The sequence below is a fragment of the Mustelus asterias genome, chromosome 12 (assembly GCF_964213995.1).
Source record: "Mustelus asterias chromosome 12, sMusAst1.hap1.1, whole genome shotgun sequence".
Classification (NCBI taxonomy): Eukaryota; Metazoa; Chordata; class Chondrichthyes; order Carcharhiniformes; family Triakidae; genus Mustelus; species Mustelus asterias.
The window spans coordinates 90,438,930-90,453,791 of NC_135812.1; the positions used below are offsets into that span (position 1 = coordinate 90,438,930).

General features: G+C 44.3%; 1 protein-coding gene across 1 annotated transcript in view; it reads left to right on the forward strand.

Annotated features, from left to right (window-relative positions):
* Nucleotides 1-13,913, forward strand: part of cbx2 (chromobox homolog 2 (Drosophila Pc class)) — a 28,858-nt gene extending 14,945 nt beyond the window's left edge. The window contains exon 5 of the mRNA XM_078225998.1: nt 9,740-13,913. Coding sequence (XP_078082124.1) covers nt 9,740-11,206 — 1,467 coding nt within the window. The 3' untranslated portion in view covers nt 11,207-13,913. The remainder of the gene's footprint in view (nt 1-9,739) is intronic.
* The last annotated feature ends 949 nt before the right edge of the window (nt 13,914-14,862 follow it).

Here is a 14,862-nt window from a genome sequence, read left to right on the forward strand (position 1 = left end):
TTACCAGGCCGATTCCTGGGATGGCAGGTCTGTCATTTGAGGAGAGACCAAGTCCGTTAGGATAATATTCACTGGAGTTTAGAAGACTGAGAGGGGATCTCATAGAAACTTATAACATTCTAACAAGCTGAGACAGGGTAGATTCATGGGTGGCATAGTGGTTAGCACTGCTGGCTCACAGCTCCAGGGACTTGGGTCACTGTCTGTGTGGTGTTTGCACATTCTCCTCGTGTCTGCGTGGGTTTCCTCCGGGTGCTGCGGTTTCTTCCCACAGTCCAAAGATGTGCAGGTTAGGTTGACTGGCCATGCTAAATTGCCCCTTAGTGTCCCGGAATGAGTTGGTTAGAGGGATTAGTGGGGTAAATATTTGGGTTTATGGGGATGGAGCCTGGGTGGGATTGCGGTCGGTGCAGACTCGATGGGCCGAGTGGCCTCTTTCTGCACTGTAGGGATTCTGTGATTCAGAAAGAATGTTCCCAATGGTGGGGGTCATAGTTTGAGGACAAGAGGTAGAACTGAGATAAGGAGAAATGTCTTCACCCAGAGGGTGGTGAATGTGTAGAACTCACTACCACAGAATGCAGGCTAAAATATTGTCTGATTTCAAGAAGAAATTAGATGTAGCTCTTGGGGCCAAAGGATTCAAGAGATATGGGAGGAAGGGGGAATCAGGATATTGAATTCGATGATCAAAATGAATGAGCAGGCTCGAAGGGCCAAATGGCCTATTCCTGTTTCTAGTTTCTATGACCCCGAGAGCAGACTCCCACCACTCACCCGGGTCATCACTAAGAACACCTGTTTCCACAACTCTGCAGCTGCTTATTCAACTGCTGTTGAAATCCTGATCCCGGCCTTTGTTGCCTCTAAAATTGATTATTCCAAAGCACTCCTGACTGGTTTCCCACTTTCTGCCATGCAGAAACTTGATATCTGCTGCTGACTCTCGCCTTCCAGTTCACTCCATCTCCCCTGTGCTCTCTGATCTACATTTGGCTCCCGGTTCAGCAATGCCTGGATTTTAAAGTTCTCAGCCACGTTTTCACATCCTCCCATATCTTTAGCCTGACAGCCCTCAGCGATACCTGCACATCTCCAATTCTGACCTCGAGAACAATTCTGATTTTAATTGATGGCTGTGCCAAAGCTCTGGAATTCCATCCTTAAACCCTCCTCCCTTCCCTCCTTTAAGACACTCTTTAGAATTTTATCTGCCCTAAAATCTCATCACATGTTTTGGTGTCAAATAATGCTCCTCTGAAGTGTGTTGTGCTGATTTACTTTGCAAAGGTGCTATTTAAGTGCAAGTTGTCGCTAAGGGTGCAGTGTAATACCAATTCAGTAATGGGAATTTTGAATTTACTGTAAATCTAGAAGGTGTGCGCTACAAACCCAGACCTCCTTGGTCTAAAATAAGCCTAATTGAAACCTTCCCTCGCAGCTTTTGAAGAGCTATCGCTTTGTTTACTAAGTGAAATACGATCTGTTTCCGATATCAGCTTTGTGGAAGTAGTCTGCTGAGGAAAGTGTAATGTCAACTAATATAGACTGGCAGTCCCTTTTCAATACTAAAGAAGTGCTGTGTTAGCACAGTTGGCATCCTTCAGCTGAAAAGTCCCTGATCTGATAGTTCAGTGCAATTAAAGACCCTGTTTCACAATATATTTGTTTTTTTAAAAAAAGAAATAAGCAGAATGTCCTCGGGTGACCTGGTCAGGATCTGTCCCTCAACCAAAAGCATTCTTTTTAATAAATGGATCAATATGACATTGGACTGATTATTGTTTTGCAAGAATGTTGGTTTAAAATGGCTGCTGATTTTTGTCCACAGGCAGGTAGTGTTTCTATACAAAATGTACTTGCCTAAATGAAAGCATTAGAATTATTAATTACCGTGGTGTTGTAAGATTGTATTGATGATTAGAAATGCTAAGATATGCAGATCAGAAACCGCTTTCTTTTTTTAAAAAAACTGAAGGGCGTGTAGTTTTTTTTAAAAAAAGAGGCAACCTAGAATGGTCCCAAGTGCGAAATGAAGAAAGGCAAAGAGTTATTGTTGCTGCGGGAATGTTTGCAAAGTGTAGATAGTTTTCATGGGAGTGTTGCAAATGTTTCTTATATTCTCCTGCATGGTTCAGGAAAATGCAATTCTGGTTGTGCATATGGCCAGTCTCTGAAGTTAAAGGGATGCGATGTTTTCATGTGTGAAATCATTGCCAAGTATTTTAACCACTGAACTGAAAAGCTGCACACAAGGGCCTGAATTTTCAGTCCAATGGGGAGCCTCTCCGTTGCAGTGAAAATAGAGGACGCACCCAGAATTACAAAGTTCCATCCCACCTTTAAACATGGCATCTACCATTTTTGCGGGGATGAGAATGGGCCTCGATCAAGGTTTGCATACGAACGTTTCATCGAGTCGGCTGTCTCCTCTGAAGTCAGATTTTGGTATCGCAAGTGTCTGAAACGTGATGTGCACAGAATAGACCTGTTAGGGGCAGGTCTAAACTTTGTTCATTTCTTTGGATAGTCCTTTGGAGAGGTGCCTGTATTCCTGTGGGATCCACAAACTTGTTTCAACTGCCTCAGAATTAGCAACAACTCAAATTTAAAGCTCTAGGAAGGTGGGTCTGCTGCACTCGCAGGGCAATTTTTTTAGTCCCTGCTGACTTTGCACCCAGGTGCCAGCAAGAACTTTGCTTCAGAAGTATGCATTGCACTTTGATTGGGATGAACATGGCACCCTTGTGCATGGATGCCATAGAAGCCAATCAACATGAGCAGTCAGAGGGCAGAAGGCCCAGAGGAAGAGGCAGCACCAGGAAGGAGGAGGCGAGCACGGCAACCAAGTACTCCTCTGTGGGAAGGGTGTATCAGACCTAGGACATGTACCTCGATTTGATGGAGAACCAGTGTCAAAGATGACAGGATAGGCCATGAGGTGGTGACAGGTGCATATTGCATGGTCCAGAAACAATTTAAGCCACATTCTATTGACCCCTGTGTCCTGCCAATGGTAGTAAAGGTAACCATCTCTCTCAATTTTTATGCCTTGGGCTCTTTTCAGTCTCAGCAAGAGACCTGTCTACCATATCTGTCTGCAGCAGCACAGTTGCATTAAGAATGCAACTAATGCCCTGTTTGCTTGTGTGGGGAATTGCATTAATTTCCCAGTAGATTTGGTGTCTAAGATATGGAGAACCATGGTCTTTGCTCAATTAGCAGCCTTCTCTCAACTGCAAATTTTCAGTGATTGCAGCCATGTTGCCATAAGGACTCCAAATTTGGACAACTTTGTCAACTGGAAGTCCTTTCACTCAACGTACAGTTAGATTGTAACTACTAGGTTCAAGTGTGTGTGCAAGCTGTCACCATTCCTTTGTATTGAAAAGTTCCCAACATCCTCAGCTATTCCAATTGCTTTGAGATCCATTGTTGTCTTCTAGGGGACAAGGACTATCAAGGACAAGTAATGTGCTGCATGCTGCACAACATTGTGTAGCAATGGTGGGGGGGTGGGGGGAGAAATGAATCAAATGACAGCAATGCCATGGGCAGATCTCCAACCTCTGAGAAGGTGGTGGAGGAGGAAGTTGCTGTCCATTTTGACAATTCCCAGACAGAGGAGGATAAGAAGGCTGCCAATGGCGGATCAGCTGGGAAGCTTAGCAGTATAGCTAGGGCTGATCTGTGCAGGCGGGGATCATTGCCAGACATGCCCTCATGCAAAATAGATTCCCAGAAGGCCCTCCATGCTCAGACTTGCCATTAGCCAGTCCTTAATGAACAGTCTGAAGTAAAGAACCTTTTTACATTGACAATCTAAATCAGTTTGTTTGACTCTAAAATGGCTGAAACCCCCTCCATCATAACCATAGGCCTCAACATATTACAAACAAGCATGGTAAGATGTCCTTCACAACCTGGTCCCCTCACACATACATCAGTGCCTGTAAATGAGGTGCCAAAGCCAGCACCTTGTCCATAACCAAGCCATGTCTACAATACTGAGAGACTTGCAATCCCAGCTAAAAGGGTGTAATGTGCCAGTGGAAATCGCGATAAGGTACATTGCACAGGATGAGCCCACAGCTGTGCAGCAACAGCTCTTTGAAAAACCTGCACACCATCCTTTCCAGCCAGTGGTCCTGTTTCTGAGGTGGGTATCATATGCAACATTCCTGGCTTCCGTAAACCTCTGCTTCCCCGACATAGCGCATCCGCTGCCACCTGGGAGTCAAATGCTGCCAAAATAGTGGGGACCTCAGGCAAGCAATATTTTCTGGAGTGTACATGGCATGTCGAGGTGTGATGCCTACATCTAGGCCAATATGTGACACGTGCTGGGTGCGAGTTACTCATTTGCACAGCAGTGTGTTTGACTTGCACCTGCTGCCCAGTATCTGTTTGTGGAGTCTGATCATTAACTATCCACACTTGACTTTAAGCGAGACTCAACAAAAGAGGGAAAGAGCATCTCAGTGCTTGAGCTTTTGAACACTGGATTCTAGTGTGATAAATCAGAGAGGGGAGAAGCCCTCCAAAATCCATCAGATATGGTCAGATCATTCTTTTGGAGTTCTGTGGTGTAGAAACAAACATTCGTAGATGACTTGATGTAAATATATTCAAAGAGTGCTCAGATATGATTTATGTAGATGTGAAAAGAAAACCCGTCAGCTCTCTAGATAACCTGATGCCCTATGCGCGCGCTCATTCCTATGACATCCGCTGCCCTGTGTTGTCTCTGAAGAGGTGGAGACAAGCTGCTGAATTCTCAGTCTATATGATAATGAGGAGCATGGTGTCTGGCCTCATTGTGCCAGCACCTGCTGGGGACCTCGTTCAGACTGCGGCTTCTGCATCCCTACTTGGAAAGCTGTGGTCGCTGGCACAGTTGGGACAGACAAGGCTCTGGTGGAGAGACTGATGAGGTGGAAGAAGGGTGCTGATGAGCTCTTGGTATCTTCACCCTCCTCAGTGACCTGCACAGCCCTGGGTTGGCCTTCAGGTGGGGTTGATGGGGCTGACTGCTGGTGTGTAGCAGTCGTCCATTCCAGAAACTGCTTACCAACAATGTGACTGTCCTGGTCAGGGTAGGCAAATCTTCCTGTATTCTGTGGATGTCAGCACTCGTACTGTGCGGACTGATCTAGACCACTGTGAGGCTTCCACCCTTTCCTGGCCAAGACAGTGCTGTTGCATCTATTCCGAGTGTTGCTGCGTGTGTCTCTGAGTGAGATTGGCCAATCTCTCATGGTCAGAGCTCATGCAGCTGAGACCCTGGGACAATGTGCAGCATTTGATTGCAATGGGCCCCTCCATTTGCAATCCAAGAGCTTCCACTGCCTTGGGAAACTCTAAGAAGTCTAACAACACCAGGTTAAAGTCCAACAGGTTTATTGGAAAACTCTGCCAGACGTCCACGCATCTGCTGCTAATTGTCCGAACACACTGCCTCAAAAAGGTGACTCCTAAGACTCCACATTCCTGCCCACTGGGGCATCATTGTGATTTTCCTCCTTCCGGGGGGGATTGTGCACAGTTCTCATGCCTGCTGCTGGTGCGGTGACTCCCACCCTTTGCCACTGACTCTACATGCATGCTACATCCCTCCAGTGTGCTTGTACGAGTTAGCCAAGTGTGAGCTAGTAAGATATTGCACACCCTCCTTCAGACATCTTTTCCTCCTCTTGATGCCGGAGGGATGATCTGAGACGTAAAAGGAGTTATTCAGGTATAGCCTTTTTTATTGTGAAAGCACAATCTGACGCGTGCCATTGCCTTTAACCCTGCTCGCATTGCCCGTATGACACAATCCCATCCTTGCACTCCCTCTTACACCATGTCCCCTTGTGTTCAGTGACCTGGCAACGTAGCCTCCACCATGTTCCAAGATGATTTCAACGCTGCTTTTGCTACAGGCAAGTCACCATCGCCAGCAGGCAGCTGCTCAGGCACATGTGGTTAACTCCGCGGCCTTCTGCTCAACCAAGCAAATTGTTCTCAGCCGGGTTGAGCCACCCTCAATCCAGGCCATCTCTTTAGCATTCTTCACCCTTTTCAACTACAATGGCAGGAGCATGATTTTCTTGTTAGCCTGGTATGCAGTGCATGCAATAATGTTTCCCATCACTGTGTCTGTGCATCATAGTACCTGTTGACATTTGTTCTGTACACACTCACATGAGCAACCTACACATCAAGTCTGAATGCTGCAATGTGCCAGGTCTCGTACCTTAGTTGCAGCACGTAGATATGACCCTTTCCTTGGAACTCTGTGTGGGTGAGCTGAGTTACTCACCTTGCCAGAATGCAGCAGGTCATTGAACCATTCCCTGCACTGAACCCATGAGGATTGATGCTCTCTTGCTGCGCTCACCACAGCCATTATTTGAACCCTGGCCGCCTTGACTGTTGAAGTTGGATTTCATCAACCAGCAGGGCACAGGACTGGTCCCCTCTTCTGAACCTCTTCCACAAAAACTTGAAGATCCTGATCAGAAAAACATGAGGCATCTGGACACATCCTTACCCCATGTCTCCTCTGTGACATTCTATTAAAAGGGTTGTGAGCCATTCAGATTACAATGTTTTCATTCATCTTCATGTGCTTACATGCACTAACCATTTTCTGTTTACTGTTGAGATTTGTTGGAGAAAATGGCTGTGCAAATCCTTGGTGCCACGTGTGTTGTTGCTATCACTCCAAGATAGCATGTTGTACTCTGTGACCATTAACAGCCTGACTGATTCCCTCCCTCCTAGTTATGCCATGACAGGAGGGACCTGGTCAAGACTCAACTGTATGGGCGCGTTGTGATAGATGGGTGACGCGGGCAAATGGGTGGGGAAATGACCATGACACTGTTCATATTCATCCACTGGGTTTTGGCAGCTAACTATATGACTTTGAAATATCTGTATCAGCTAGTGGTGGCAAGGTCTTGTGAATCCACTGTGTTTTAAGTGCTTCATTACGATACGCAATGGGCAACTACAATTATGGGCGGAATTTTCCCAAAAGCTAAATGTTGAAACAGCGAGTAAATTGGTGCGATCTACTTCAGTCTGTCTGGCATGGAACGAACTGCAATCGTCCCACACTTAAATCATCTTTTGGGAGAATGGTGAGTTGTATGCCGGTTCTGGGAGGGGTGGGCCTAAACATGATGGTGAGCCTGGCTGCAAAGCGATGAGGCGCTGTTTTGAAAGGGCGCCTCGATCTCTGTGCCCTGGGAAACCCCTGCCTTTCCCTCATCGACATAGGGACCGCTCCACCCCAACCTCATTGGCGGCATGTTTCCCCATCCCCTCCCCAACATGGATCGTTGGCATTGGGCCCCTCCCAATGTGTTCCCCTTCATGAGCCCCGACATGCCCCCCTCTGCATAGCCCCTACCCCCTTGGCACTGTCCAGATATGTCCCCGACAACCCATGGGTTTCAATGTCCTCCGAGCTCTCCCCTGGTGTGGTCAGCAGCACGGGAGCTGGAAGAATCTGGCATCAAATGGGCAAAGTATATTTAAATGCTACTATAAATATGCTAATCAGCCTCTCGCCCTTTTTGGGTGCAATCCAGTTTGCGCCAGTAGAAAGGAACAAGGACAATTGCAAACTGTTTGGTGCCAGACAAGAAACCCATTTTTAGGCCCACACGCAATTTTCTGGAATTGCCGCGATCTGCACCAGGCACGGCAAGGCTGGAGTGTCATCTCCTAAAATTTTATTTTGCTGAGGGAAAGCCCACAAGGGGCCAACCATTCCAGGATCACTACCAGTTGGACAACATTTACAGAGCTCCCACTCACCTGACAAATCAATGATGTCTCCTCTAAGGCACAGGGAAATCACCATGGACGACTAACTTTCTTATCTGCTCCTAAGTCACCCAACTCATGCAGAGCTCACCTCTGACCCATGAATACTTCCAGGGGTTGCCTGCCTGGGCTCCTAATATAGCCTGCCCCCTCATCCTGAAAAGCTGATGTTGAGGCCAAGCTTTCCTGGGAGCTCTTGCTGGTGGATTGGGCTTCTGCCTATTCTGATAATGATACTGCACAGTGATATATCTGCATCATAGCACATGTTGAATATGTATTGGGAAGTCCTTTTTATACAAATGTCTATTTGTGAAATAAGTTTGCCAGTCTTGAACGATGTGCTCTGCATGTTACAGAAAACGCAAAGCAGAGTAAACTCTTTCCCAATGAGTATCAGGAATGATTAAACTAGTTTAATCAGTCTGGATCAGAAATAATCAAAGAAGAAGTTGAGAAAAAATAATGTGGAAAAGGAGACAGCGATGGGTGTTATTCATTACAGCTATGGCAAACTGATTGTGATTGCACTACCCCAAGCTAATACTCATTGGTTTTTTTCTAGTGTGAGTAACAAAATGGCTGTATCCAGATTCTGCTAACACCAAGTAATATTTGCCATCTCTCAACATTTTATGCTTTTTTTAAAAAAAAAGCTAGAACCGTGAAGGAAATGTCAAAATGATTGGGTTTCAGGAATGTGACAGCAAGAATTTAAACCTGGTGAATCTGTCAGAAACCCGATTGCACTATTATTAGAGCTTGATTTAACACAGCTGGTACCTTAAGGGAATCAGCGACATCTAATGCGTAATCTAGATGACTGGTCGCATTAGCTGCTTGATTTTATGAGAAAATTGAATCATTTGTGAATAAAGTTACATGTTGAAGCTCAGTCCCTCGATCTCCAAAGAATGATGGAAAAGCGACAGACAAGTATTTACGCGGTTTGATTGCTATAGATATGATTCCGTCGTTATCGATTGGGAATGTTCAGTTGTTGAATTTGAAAGGCAAAAGTGCTAGTTGGATAAAGTGATTTTTGGGTCGCGAGTTTTACAATGAGTTTCTTTCAGCATTTTAAAATTCTCCTCCCCACTGCTACCAGCACTATGCCTATTCTTCCAGCTGAGTAACTAGACAGGAAACCTGCTTGTTCACTTCTGCTCATTTCCCTCTGTAACCAATTACTAATGTAAGTATTCCTAGACTGCAACCTTGGGTGACTGGACACTTTTTTTTCCCTCCTCCTGCCCTGGCAGCCCAGACAAAATGAGCTGATGCTATGGGTAATTGTGGTTATAGCGCAATTTTCTTTTGACAGTGAAAAGACACAATGCATTGTAAATGGTTAGGCATGGAAAGGGATTTTAGCTCTTAGTTTACTGGCCAGCAAAGTGGACAGGCTGATTACCCAGTCTCTGGCAGCAAGAGGGACGGTCCTGTTCAAAGACCTGGTCTTGTTAACGCGCATCTGGGTGACTGCAAGTCTCGGGCTCCGAGTCAATGCAGTGTCCTGGCGACTTGAAAGGTAGGTCCAAAATTGTCCTCACCGTAAATTGATTCTGGAAATAAAAGCGAGATCTATAAATTGTTGACACTTGCAGCAAGAGCGTCTTTTAAAGATGCCAGAACAAAAATGCTAGAAATGTTTAGCAGGTCAGGCACCATCAGTGAAGAGGGCAAACCAACTGATGCTTCCGATGTGAATCCAGAATGTTCTGGGGTTTCCTGAAGAGCTCAATTTGCCTGTATTTTCCAAAGATGCGCTCTGATGCTCTGAGTGTTTGCAGTATTTGCTGATTTTTGTCTTAGATTTCCAGAATCTGCCATTTCCACTTTAAAATTTTTGTTTGATGTAAAATTTTCCAGGGACAGACTTAGTTTGTCTTCCTTTCTTTTTTTTTGTCTTGCTTAGGAACAAGAAACTCCTCTTTCATCAAAGTCGAGCAGTTCTTCTGAAGAGGATGAGGATGATGATGATGAAGAGGAGGAGGAGGAGGAGGAAAGTGATGATCAGACCCAGACTACTTCCCGGAACAATGAGCGGCGGGAAGAATTGGACCATATCCCTCAAAAAAGGATCCAGACTGAAATCGGCCAAACTAAAGCAGATCTGAAAGACACTGGCAAAAAGAAACGCACCAGCAAAGTCATCTGTAGTGAACTTCGAAAGAACATAAAAGTCAAACCAGGAAAAGCTTTAAAAACATCTGGAAATGATACAAGCGGTGACTCTGGAACTGATGAATCGTCAAAAGAGAAGTTGGAAAAGCCAGAGGGATCTTTGACGGAGAATAACGCAGGCTCAGAAAAGAGCACTTTGGAATCTTTGAACGTATCTAGTGGGATGCTAAGCTCGGGCATTTTCAATTCAAAATCCAATAATCCCAGGTCAGCCTTGCAAACAGCAAATCGTACAGGATCTGGCCAGCATTCATCCAGCTTGCATCCTGCCAGTCCAATGGCACTGAATAAATCTGCCTCTGAAATGCAGCCTGGGAATACGACAGTGTTAAATCCGCAAGGAATGAGTGAGAAAAGTAAGGTTGGATTAATTAAGAACCCTGGAAGTGCGAGAAACTCGGTAGAGTTGTGCAAATCAGACTGCGACTCAAAGGCTTTGAATATTCCTGGACAAATAAAAGCCAATTCCAGTGTTTGTAGTTCAGTTAATTCAGGATCAAATTCCCAGAGTGTGAACAGTCAAAGCTCTAGCGTTCTTGGCCGTAATTTACCAGCACCAAATTCTCAGAACACTACTAATTCAGGATTAAATTCACATGCCTTAAATCTGCAGAGTGCCAATAAGATAGGACTGAGTTCCAAAAGTGTAACCAGTCCATCAGGTTTGACTTCAAAGAACATCAACAACAATTTGTCATTTGTGATTTCCAGGAGTGTTGGGACTCCAGGACTGAATTCGACTGAATTGAACTCTCATGGTGTTTCTAATAAAGTATTAAATTCACCGGCGGCCAATAGCCAGGCATTATGTGAGAACAGTGGAAAAGATGGTGGTGAGAAGGAGAATCAGATAAAAGTGGATAAGGAGGCTACAAACACTTCAATCCATCATTCTGACAACCAAATCAGAGACAGTGACAAAAAGGATGCTTCATCAGAGATATCCAAACAGAGCAACAACGTGCCAACAGAACTGAGCACAGGGGAGGATACGATGAGCTCAGACTCTGATCATGACTCTTCATTTTCCAGTACGATTCCAAACCCATCCATTTCAGTTCAGACAAACCAAGACTGGAAACCCACCCGCAGTTTGATTGAACACGTGTTTGTCACTGATGTAACTGCCAACTTGGTCACGGTAACCGTGAAGGAGAGCCCGACAAGCGTGGGCTTTTTCAATATCCGACATTATTAGAGTTTTTTGTTGAAAAACAAACTCTAGTAAGCAGATGTTAATTTTCCATAGAAATCCGTTTCGATCTTGGCCAATCTGGCCTTTTGACTCGTACTTGACAACTGTAAGCACCATTTACAATGATGAACAAATGACAGTTTCTTCCACTTTGGACAAAGAGAGTGCATTAAATAGCAAGTAGTCACTTTGGCTATTTTTGTCAGATTTATGCTGCCATTCAGCAGTCCAATTCAAAAAAAACTTTTCTTTTGTACGTAGGATGCATTACGTAAACTAAGTCCGATTTATCTATCTGCAAAATAACATTCACATTTGACTGTCCGTCTTTATGAAAATGAAAGTTAAAGAATGAAAGACATGAACAAGTAAGAAAAACATGAACAAATAATTTGTATTGATGCCAGGAGCAGTATAAGCCTGGGGAGATCAGCCATGATGAAGGGTTATGTTTGTGATATATTCTAGGTGTTTAGTCAGTGCATGAAACTTTAAGTATAGAAGGAAAGGTAACCAGGGTGGATTAGTATAACTTGTTGCTGAAGCAATTTATGATTTTGATTTATTTTTTTTGCAAATGGAAGAAAGTTACTATCCAGAATCAAGTGTACATGCCCTTAACAGCAGAGAAAGGACCCAGTATTGACCAAGCTTTGGAAATTCAGGGTAGCTGGGAGGTGACATCATAACCAGCCACTAGAAATTCACACCATCACTCATAATTGTTCATTTCAATCGGGTTGATTTAAAATTAATGTTCTGCAGGGGCACAATATAGGAAGTGAACAAACTAATGCTATTTGAAAATATAGATGGGCAGTTTTACTCTCATCCCTGCACACTGGAAGCTCCTTGAAATGCTTCCTTGATGACCAAAATCTGTTGTTCAACAATGTGATCAGGAAAGCTGTACAGAACATGCATTTTTGTTGTTAACAGAACCCATTACACTGGTTAATAGGCACAATTCAATCCATGGTGCTGTTCTGTTATAGAAACAGAATGACCTTGAGGCCACCAGCAGTGTATCAAATGACAAGAAGTAATTTTGAGTTTGTTTCGTTGAGCAGCAGTGCTTAGGAACTAGGTTATAGGATGGAATAAAATATTAGCCGTTAACATTTTGGGCAGATGTTTATTCCCTTGTGGATTCAAAGTAACTTTTCAAATCTTCAGGTTTTTAGAACCTAACCAATTCCTACTTCCTATTTATGTCCCATTTCGTTGTTCTTGTTTTCAAGCCTGGTGGTCTTCCACACTGTTAGATTCGGCAATGTCAGCTGTGGCTCAGCAGATGGAACTCTCTCTTCTGAGACAGAAGGTTATGGGTTCCAGTCTCACTCCAGAGACTAGGCCAGGTTGACACTCCTGGTGCTGGACTGTCACTGGTGCTGTCTTTCAAATTAGCTATTTTTTTAAAAACAAATCTGTATGCCTTGTGGGGCTCAGTTAATGCAGATGGCTAGTGTGTGATGCAGAGTCATAGCAATGGCACAGGGTTCAATTCCATACGGGCTATGAAAGCCTGTCTTCACACCCAGCCCCAATCTTGCAGAGTGGTGCCTCTCAAGCCATGCATAAACAATTCTCTCGCTCATGGAGAGAGATGTCTGTGGCCAATTGTGGACTTTGGCTAATTACCTAAGTTGGATTCACCGTGGAATCTTAATCAATCTAACAGTTGGCTACCAAGGCTTGAACCAAGACTCTGGTGATAGAATACACCAAGCACGAGTCGCATTTGGATCCTGTTCTGCCACTCAGTTAGATTATGGTTGATCTGTACCTCACCTTTCCCTTGCCTAATGTGTCAATCTCCGACTTTAAAAAAAGTAAATTGATCCAATGTCCAGTCTTTTAGAGGGGCGAATTCCTCACCACTCCAGAATGGTATCGCTCTAATTACAATTATCTTCCCTTGTTCTGGATTCCTCCACCACAGGAAAGTGCATTTCTGCATTTATTCTATTCAATGCCATTGCTGTTTTAAATACCTCAAAATTAGGTCACCTAAGTGCAAGGGCATATAACCCAAAATTATGCAACATGTCTTCGCAATTTAACTCTTTAAAAACCCCATTATCAATCTGGTGATTCGACGCTATTATTTTCACCGCCTCCAGCTCCTCCAATGTCATGTGCCCAAAACTGAATGCAGTATTTCCGATGGGGTCCAAACCAAGTCTCTGAACACTTGAAGGACAAGTTCCTTCTCTTTTAGTCTTCATCTCAAGAGGATTGGAAAACAAATGTTCAATTAGCCTCTTCAATGATGATTTGTAGTTGCACCAGCCAAATTCTTAATCCAATTAACAACCTTGCTGGTGCTTAAAAGTTGTGAAAAGTAATTTAAAAATTTAGTTCATTGTCTAACAAATAGGTAACTGCCCATGCGGATGGGGTGCTGGATAGTGATTGGTGGTCGTGAAACCATACTTGAGCAAGGGGGTTGGAGGAGGAAGAAGTAAAATATGGGGGGTGGGGGGGGTGGGGTGGGGGTGTAGAGGGAAACTAACTTTTTTTTTATTATTAAGGTATTGAATAGCTGTAGATTTAACCCTTAGGCTAACTCTCAGCATTAGGTTCAGCATTAACTTAATTTTTATAAAATCAAAATGTGTATCGAAGTGCTACTGTGAAGTTGTTTTTGTACTCAAGTTTTTTTTTCTCAAAGGAGCAGAACGTTGATAAATAAAAAATTTCAAACCACAACGAAGTCATTATTTTGGACAACTATAATACGTACAAAAAATTCCCCCCCGCCCCCACACACACACACACTTAATAGGAACTATTATGTTGGATATCAACCCCCACTGCTGGAAAGGACAAGACTGTTTGGGTTAGCAGTGCGCAGTTTTCACTGGAACCACTGCACCCAGTAGCTCCATCCACCTATGTTTAGCATATGTTTGTACCTGTGTGCCCTTTCACAAGGCGCTAAGTATTTCTAGAGCACATAAGCCCTCTGTTGGTAAACCAGCAGTTCTTACGAAATGAAGCAGTGGAAAATACTCTATCCCCTTGTAGCATTAGCCATTGTCTGCTACCAAAAACGTCAACTGAAACATAGAACATAGAACATTACAGCGCAGAACAGGCCCTTCGGCCCACGATGTTGCACCGACCAGTTAAAAAAAAAACTGTGACCCTCCAACCTAAACCAATTTCTTTTCGTCCATGAACCTATCTACGGATCTCTTAAACGCCCCCAAACTAGGCGCATTTACTACTGATGCTGGCAGGGCATTCCAATCCCTCACCACCCTCTGGGTAAAGAACCTACCCCTGACATCGGTTCTATAACTACCCCCCCTCAATTTAAAGCCATGCCCCCTCGTGCTGGATTTCTCCATCAGAGGAAAAAGGCTATCACTATCCACCCTATCTAAACCTCTAATCATCTTATATGTTTCAATAAGATCCCCTCTTAGCCGCCGCCTTTCCAGCGAAAACAATCCCAAATCCCTCAGCCTCTCCTCATAGGATCTCCCCTCCATACCAGGCAACATCCTGGTAAACCTCCTCTGCACCCTCTCCAAAGCCTCCACATCCTTCCTGTAATGTGGGGACCAGAACTGCACACAGTACTCCAAGTGCGGCCGCACCAGAGTTGTGTACAGTTGCAACATAACGCTACGACTCCTAAATTCAATCCC